We start from the raw sequence: 8,175 nt of genomic DNA on the forward strand, positions 1-8,175 counted from the left end.
CTCACAGCTGTAGGTTGCTTAGCCCCTCTGATGCTGCAGCCACCTCACCTACCCCACCCTAAGCATTTGTGGCAGCCACAAGATAAGCTAGCTTATCAAACTCGATCTCTTTAAAGATATTTTGTGCTTAGTCATATCCTATCTGTGCTATGTGGCCTTCTTTAAAACCCTCTGCTTGTTTCCTCCATCCTCCCCCCAGCCTCTGGGCTGTCTTGTGGCCCGGGGCACTTGCAAGCCCTGATGCTGGGAACTGCATTTGGGCCACATCTCCAGCTCCAAAGGTGGTGTTGGCCGGAGCCCTTTCATGCTGCAGAGCACACCAGCATGGTTTACCTGCGTTGTACTTCAGCACGGGTGCTGCTGCTGGAGTTGCAGACCAGGGCCAATGAAAAGCAACCTGGGCGTCAGCCAAATACATCTGCCTTGTGCAGTTAGTGAGCGTAACGATGTGGCAGCTTCAGCCCTTGGCGTAAGGTGTTTCCTTGCTGCTACTTACTGCAGTTCAGAGAGGTTTTCCTCGGGTGACAGCCATCAGCTTCCTTGCAGGGCGCAGGCAGCAAGTCTCTGCTGGGAAATCCAGACCTGACCACACAAGAATTGGGAGAGTGCTCTACGCAGGAGTCACATTATTGTCTGCTAGTGCCCAAAACACTTACATATCCCCCCAGCAACTGAGTTATTTGTGTGTTTATCAGTTACTTCAGGACTGAAGTCTGATTTTGCAGGCAGTGCCCTCACCAACTGACCAGAAAGCCTGCATTGCTTGCAGAGGCAAATAACTGCTTAACCAGGCATGGTCAGTCACGGTGTCCCTTCCTACACCTCGGAAAGCTGTAGGATTTCACCAGCTCCCTCACCACTTCACTCTCCTGTTAGAGTGGTAAATAGCTTATCTTAAATTAAAAAGATAAATTCTTTACAAAGCGCATTCAGATGCAAGCAGAAATTGAGTGACACACAGAATCACCAGTTCAGAGAATTGTTCCATGTGCACGTCACATAGAGCCACTTTGCACAGGATGGGGTCTGACGAAAGCTGATTTTTATCAGCCCATGAACTCACACTCTTCACACAACCAATACTCTTGCGGAACATCTAGCAGCCAGTGTGACAGAGGCTCAGCACCTACTGCTTACACCTCAGGGATTTCTCAGGGCGGCAGGATGCCTGCCTTGAGCAGGAATCACCTAATGCAGGTCCTTATTATGCACTGGTGTTTCCTCTTCCAGGTGTATCTTTCTGCCTTACATCTGCAGACTTGTACTCTCTCCTGGAATGAACGGGCTTAAAATCAGGTTAATCCTTCCATCCCATGTTCCCCTCCCAAGGAGGTGGAGGGCAGCAATGCCTCACTCACTCCCTTAGGGTTTCAAGCATGATTTTGGGATGCAGGAACTCAGATTCAGCTCTGTTTTCCTCAGTTTGGAGCAGGAGCTCCAGGTTCGCAAGGCAGCCCAAAGGCTCGGAAATCTGCCCAGTTAGAGCAAGAGCATGAGGGTGTCTACCAAGTGACATCTGCAATGCCTTTGTAGCCCTTCACCCCCCCTAGTCTGTCTCCCAAACCAGCAGAACTGTAGAAGAGCTTTTGCTCATGGGTTGTGCTGGGCTTTAGCTTTGGTTGCTGCAATCCCTGCCTAGCTCAAAAACAGCTAAGGGTAATTTTACCTCATTTTCACAGCCTGGCTTAAAGAATTAGTGTTCACACTGTTGCAGGATGCCCCTGATATCTGTGAAGGCTCTTTTAAGTGCTATTCCACCCCTCCATTCAAGATCCCCCTATTTAATAAAGGCTGTCTGCCACATCCTATTGGAAGAGTACCTGGAGATACTTACTCATAAACTGAATAAACATAAACAAAGTTTGACAAAGGATGCATCCCAGTTACAGGCTGACTGAGGTGGTCAGCTTTGTAGGCTCAAATTCACATTCATAACAAAGTAAATATTTACTTAAATACCCTTTTTTATAGGAGCCATTAAGAGGTAGGAGGAAAATCTTACTATGTCTTTTCCCATTTCAGGTCTCAGAAGATCATACAACACCTACACATCAGGACAATGAATGTGTCCAACAACTGCAGTGTCGCAAATCTAGAACTGTATCATCATGTTCGTCTCACTGAATTTGTTCTGTATAACCTCATTTTCTTTTTTGGAGCACTATTTAATGCCTTTGCCCTCTGGATGTTCTTCTGCAAGATAAAGAAGTGGACAGAAACCAAAGTGTATGTAATCAATTTAGTCTTTGCAGACTGCTTCGTCATCTGCACCTTGCCTTCCATGTCTTATTTGCTCTGGAATAAGTCAACCCGAAATGAACTCTGCCAGTTTGTAGAGGCAATGTATATTATCAACATGGTAGTGAGCATCTACATCGTTTCATTTATCTCAATCGATCGATACATTGCCATAAAGCACCCCTTGAAAGCCAGGACTTTCAGGTCTCCAACAAAGGCTGCCCTTCTCTGCGGATCTCTGTGGGTCTCTGTGATAATCGGTGCCACCTTACAGCTTTGGCAGAGACAAGCCACTCTCTGCTTTCAGAAGGATACCACTGCACCCGCTGCTCTGAGCCTGCTTTACATTTTCTTTGTTTTTACTCTTCCGTTAGCAATCCTGACTTTTTGCTCCACAGAAGTGATCAGGAACCTTAAGACACATCTGAACACAAATTCACCAGATGAGAAATCAATCCAGAAAGCTGTTCACATTATTTATGCAAATCTGGTTGTATTTCTAATATGTTTTCTGCCAGCCTACCTTGGGCTACTTGCCAGGTTCATAATGGAGAGAGTTGGAGCTACCTGTTTCCTGCTCCAGGTTATGAAGAACTTCTCCTCTGTGACAAGGTGTATTGCCACGTCCAACTGCTGCCTGGATAGCATCTGCTACTACTTTGTGACCAAGGAGTTCCACGAAGCCCTTCCACTGCCCAAACCCAGCACTGAAAAAACAAATCAAATCCACCCCTCACAGACACACACTTGCTAAAGGAAGGGGGGGAGCCGAGGGGGATGAAAAACACCAAACCCAGAAAACACCACAACAACTCTGTACGATCAAGAGACGATATAGCTTCAGCGTCATTGGGATAACTATTGCTCCTTATCTCTAGGTAGATCTTTGTTAGGTTTAGCATTACTAAGTTAATTGTGATTTATACTCTATGTTTCTATGAAACAAATAAGTTATTTCACAGAGATGTGTAAAAGTGTGGATATAATCGCTGGTCACTAACATGTCTGCATTCCACCCTCCAGCATCTACTTGTTACTCTGACAGGTGACCCATGCATATCTCCCTTTTTTAGTTCATTTTGCAGCTAAAGTCAATTGATCCTTATTGCCAACAAGTACAAAAGAATATATCATGTTTACCTCCCTGTGTATTTCAGGTTGTTTACGTTATTAAAATAATCCAATGTATTTTTATCATTTTCCGTTGGCGAGGGGTGTGTGTGAGAGCATATTACTAGGTACATGGCCCTACAAAACAGCCTAGATTCTGCTGACTGCCCTTCTCCTTCAAGTCAATGGGTCAGATAGATGTGAGAGAACACTTTTAGGATGAAAGCAAGACTTGTCCAGTGCTATAAAGGCACAAAGACCAGGAGATTTCAGAGCTGGGTCCTCCTGCTGGCTCCCCTCCTGCTGTGCTGCTGAGCCCTGGCACAGAGACACCTCCTTAGAGCAGCCATTCCTGAGGGGCTGCTGCTCCCACCCACGGGGAAGCCCTTTTAACTCTGTCTAGACCTTTACCACCGTGCATTGCTATTCCCTTGATTTAAGTTGTGGCACCAGGCTGGCCCCCAGGTTCACTCTCCAGCCACAGCTCAGGGTCAGAGTATCACCCCCCAGCTGGACATGGCTGGGTCCGGGATTCTGCAGCCTGCCCACATTGACACCCCTGACATTTCCATGGGGGAGATGCATTTGTCCATGAGTCAGCAGCCTAGAAAAGCCAGGGGAGATGCGGGATGGGTTGACCCCCTACATGTTATTCAAATGCTCCCTAGGACTGGGCTTTTTCCTTTCTAAATGCTGAAAAATCTCCAAAATGGCCTCCAAGCTCCACCCAGGCAATGCTCAGAGTGCTCCAGGAGACAGTGTGGAGGAGTCTTCCCTGCCCATTTATGCAGTTTCCCCCGGGACCTACATCTGCCTTCAGGGAGCCCACGGCTGCTGCTCAATCTGCTGTTGTCACCTTTGGGACCACAGTCCCAGGAGACATGAATTAATGGGACAAACCCTGAGGGAGTCAGAGTCTGGCTCCCATCAGCTGGCTCACATAGATGGGACTGCAACTGCTAGAGCCAACAGAGAGCAAAAGTCACCAAATGGCTATAAAATACCACTGGGGCAGGTTCTTAAACATGTTTCTAAAGGTCCTGACACCGATGGTGTGCTCAGTGCCACACCAGTATTTCACACCTGTGCCCAGTTGGCAGTTACTGTCATTACCAGCTTGGGCTTTACAGTGATGCTGATGAGCAGTGATAGACACCTGCTGCTTCACAGAGGACAAGCAGGCCTGTAACATCCGTCACCGAAGAGAAGCATGCTGGGTCCCCTTGCCCTGGGCTCACTGTCACAGGGTGCGGGAGCACTGATGTGCCCCCTCAGAAAGGCCATCAGCCCCCACGCAACTGCCAGCCTGGGGCACTCTCTGCAACCACACTGGAGGCTGCCCGGGCTGCTGTGCTCCCTAGGGGACCTTTCACTGCCAGAAGCGCAATTTGCAACCATTATGGGTTTTTTTCAGAAATTATTTGCTTTCCCATGACTGAAAAATATTAAATTTTAATTGCTGGTTTGTGTGAGGTGAGTGGGGGGGGAGCGCAGACTGGGTGGAAAAAATGATGGTGAAGCATTGAGCTGATGTGAGAACAACAGAGGGCACCAGAGACTCCACCGTCCCAAAAAGCAGGTGATAAATGAACCACTTCTGGAGAAGAGGAGTTCATTGCTGTGTTACAGCGCTCCTGAGCTGTTGACAGCAGCTCCCGGGCGGCTGTGCCCCTGCACTGACACCCATGGCCCCAACAGATGTCATCCCCTGCTAGGACGCCCATGCCTACACTGCAACCTTTCTGAGGACTAAACCCACCTGACAGCCCCAGAAGAAGCAGGTAATGTCTTTTAATTCTTCCCACGCCGGTGTGTAGCAGTGTGCTCTGCTCAGTACTTCAGGATGTGCTTTCTCACCTCTAACCTGAAGTGCTAGCTGGGGCTGCCTGCTTCTTAATTTACGAGTTAGTCCTCAGCAGTACATAAATGCCTCAGTCTCCTACTGCTTTCACAACTGTTACGCTTCACCGTTTTTCAGACACGTGTGTCATTCGGGGGGGGGGGGGGTGTCTTCATTTCTTGCTGCAGTTTCACACCAGTGTTTCTTATCACGCCTTTTCCATGAGCATGGAGACACCTGGCTCCAGGCACACTGCGGCACGGGACCTTAGGAACCACCACCGGCTCTGTGCTTTCATGGCGGATTCGGTGGGGCTGGGGTGCCCAGCCCAACCTGGAGGGCTCAGCTGCTCCTCGGGGCAGTGCTATGCATGCAGAAAGCATGCACTACGGCATTACCACAGTAGGGTGGCAGGGAATGGCTGCAGGATAGGTGGTACCACAGTGCAGCCAAGGACCTGTGAGGCTGAAAGCCCGAGAGAGCCAGGACACTGACCCTATGTTAGTTCCTCCATAAATTCCGCCCTAAAAATGACTGTATCCCTATGGCTCAGTAATGCTGTACCAGTTCTGGTGCTAGGGCAGGTGCTGCGTTTTCCTCCGTGGTTGCCAGATCTGTCTCTGAGTCTTGGACACTAAAAACAGTTCACTTTTTTCATGCAGTCAGGCACTTTCACTGTTTGGACGTTGATGCTTAGAAGCTGCTGACTTATAAGGCAATGTATTTATAAGAGATTGTAGGAATCTGGGCATTTTCCTTTCCTGCCTCACTGTAAACAGTTCCTTTATGAGCTGCAGACTAAGTCTGCTTCATCTCCCACGGCCTCCTTGCTGGTAGTGGATGCCCTGAAATATTTAAAGGAATACCAGGAGATAGTCTAAGTTCTTGGATTCATATTTTCTACTCTAGCAACATTTTGGCTGCCTGTCTTTGAAGGTTGAGATGAGGCACCTGTGCTCACCTTCCCCTCTCTCTTTAGAGAGCTGTTACCTGCTGGGGCTGGTAGCACACATGCTGAGCTGTTCCTCCCCAGCACCCTGCAGTGAGAGGAGCATGGTCGAGCTTGGGGACAGCCTGCCCCCAGGTCACCCACCCACCATCCTGCAGCAGCATTCCCACCACCCCCGGGAGTAAAGCCACCTGAACTACCTGGAAGGGCTCAAGTCCCGTGGAGGTTCACAGGCCTTGTAAGACTCAGAGTAAACCCATGGGGTGGTTTCAGCAGCAAAGCAAGGGCCTTGGAGGGGAAAAGGGGAATGCTGCCCAGCTCTGCTTCGGGCTGCCCTAAAGCCAGTAGCTCTCTGGTAACCACAGCAGCAGCAAAGGTAAGGGAGCACAAAAAATATCATTCTGCTTTGCAGACCCTTTGCTATTACTCAAACTGTGCAAACCAGGACTGGATGGAGGGGAAGGCAGGCTTAACCCCATAATAGCTGCAAGAGAGGGTTGCTTCTGTGTTTTTGTCTTAGCTGGTGCCGAGAGACAGTGTTACTTTGATGGCTGAGGGACAGACGGTGCTGATGAGCCACCGAGCCCTCCAGGGGCTGCCTACACATGCAGTACAGGTGCGTGAGGAGCCACAGAGCCATGACAGCAGCGGCTCTGCAGCACGGCCGCCCCCCAGACAACCTGTCCCTGAGCTCAGTCTCGTGCTTACACCCTTTTCTTGCAGAGACGGCCCAACATGCAGAACTGCACTGAAGATAACACGCTGCAGGACGGCATTCTGCTATTTCAACTTATCGTCTACATCCCAATGCTCTCTTTGGGGATGCCCCTGACCATGATTGCCTTCTGGGTCTTCTGCTGCAAACTCAAGAGGTGGACCGAGACCAGGGTCTATATGATCAACCTCATGGTTGCGGACAGTTTCCTGCTCTTTGCCCTGCCTTTTGTGACATATTTTACCAAGCACAAGCATCCCACAGGCAACCTGTGTGCCACCATAGAGGACATCTATTTTATAAACATGCCTATGAGCATCCTGATCATCACCCTGATTGCAATTGATCGATACATTGCAATCAAGTTCCCTCTAAAAGCAAAGATGCTTCGATCCCCACTAAAATCGGCTTCTATCTGTGTGTTTCTTTGGATAACGCTGATAATTTATTCCTACTGGCATCGAAACTTCTATCAAAGAAAGGAAACAGCCTGCTTTCAGAAAGAATCCACTCAACCTAATTATTCATTGTTATTCTCCCTTATCTTTGGGTTTTTTATTCCCTTAGGGATTGTGATTTTTTGCTCAGTACAAGTCATCAAATGTCTCAAAAAGAAGACGGCCAGATGCCCTTGTGAGACAAAGTTAATCCAGAAAGCAATCCACATTATTTCTGTGAATTTGTGTGTGTTCATCGTGTGTTTTTCACCTCTCTACATCTCACTGCTCTTGCGGTTCGTAGTGGATTTTGGTGGAGCTTGTTCTCTGTTATTGAAAGTTAGAGCCTCTATTAAGATCTGTGCATGCTTAGCAAATTCTAACTGCTGTTTGGATGCATTTTGCTATTACTTTGCAGCCAAGGAATTTCCGGAATTTCCTTCTGTGTTCCCCACCTGTATATCAATGAGGTTCAAGATGAACCAAAGCCAAGAGTCACAGCCACCCACAGATCAAGTCATCACATAAACAAGGTGTGGTGCATTATAGGTATTAAGAGCCAGAGTGCTGCTGAAGTTTCGAGGCAGAGGTAATGGGACCACCTACAGCATTTGCAATCATTGTAGGTATAGGCACACCCACAAAAAGGGGCAACCCCCTCCCAGGGGTCTGATATTAACTTGAATTTTGTCCTTCTGCCCTCAGTGACTTGACTCTACCTCTGACTATTGTCTTGGATCGTTGTATTGCAGCTTCAGGCATCTCCTAGTCAAGGGGGAGAGCCACGTGGTATGGAGAATAGATTATAAAGGCCATTGTTTCTGCCATGTGTGTATTTGTACACGTCATACAGCTAAACGTAGGAGACTGAGCACCCTTACAGTAA

General features: G+C 48.3%; 2 protein-coding genes across 3 annotated transcripts in view; both read left to right on the top strand.

Moving 5' to 3' along the window:
- LOC141744665 (G-protein coupled receptor 35-like) overlaps positions 1–3,351 on the top strand; it is a 36,012-nt gene extending 32,661 nt beyond the window's left edge. For both annotated transcript variants that reach the window (XM_074591112.1, XM_074591113.1), the window contains one exon: positions 2,023–3,351. In XM_074591112.1, coding sequence (XP_074447213.1) covers positions 2,060–2,992 — 933 coding nt within the window. In that variant the 5' untranslated portion in view covers positions 2,023–2,059 and the 3' untranslated portion in view covers positions 2,993–3,351. The remainder of the gene's footprint in view (positions 1–2,022) is intronic.
- A 1,646-nt stretch (positions 3,352–4,997) lies between these two features.
- Positions 4,998–7,928, top strand: LOC141745109 (G-protein coupled receptor 35-like). Its single transcript, XM_074592270.1, has 2 exons — positions 4,998–5,129; positions 6,861–7,928. The coding sequence occupies exon 2, from the start codon at positions 6,873–6,875 to the stop codon at positions 7,815–7,817; it is 945 nt and encodes a 314-aa protein (XP_074448371.1). The 5' UTR covers positions 4,998–5,129; positions 6,861–6,872; the 3' UTR covers positions 7,818–7,928.
- Positions 7,929–8,175: the final 247 nt, after the last annotated feature.

The sequence above is a fragment of the Larus michahellis genome, chromosome 6 (genome assembly GCF_964199755.1).
Source record: "Larus michahellis chromosome 6, bLarMic1.1, whole genome shotgun sequence".
In the NCBI taxonomy this organism is placed as follows: domain Eukaryota; kingdom Metazoa; phylum Chordata; class Aves; order Charadriiformes; family Laridae; genus Larus; species Larus michahellis.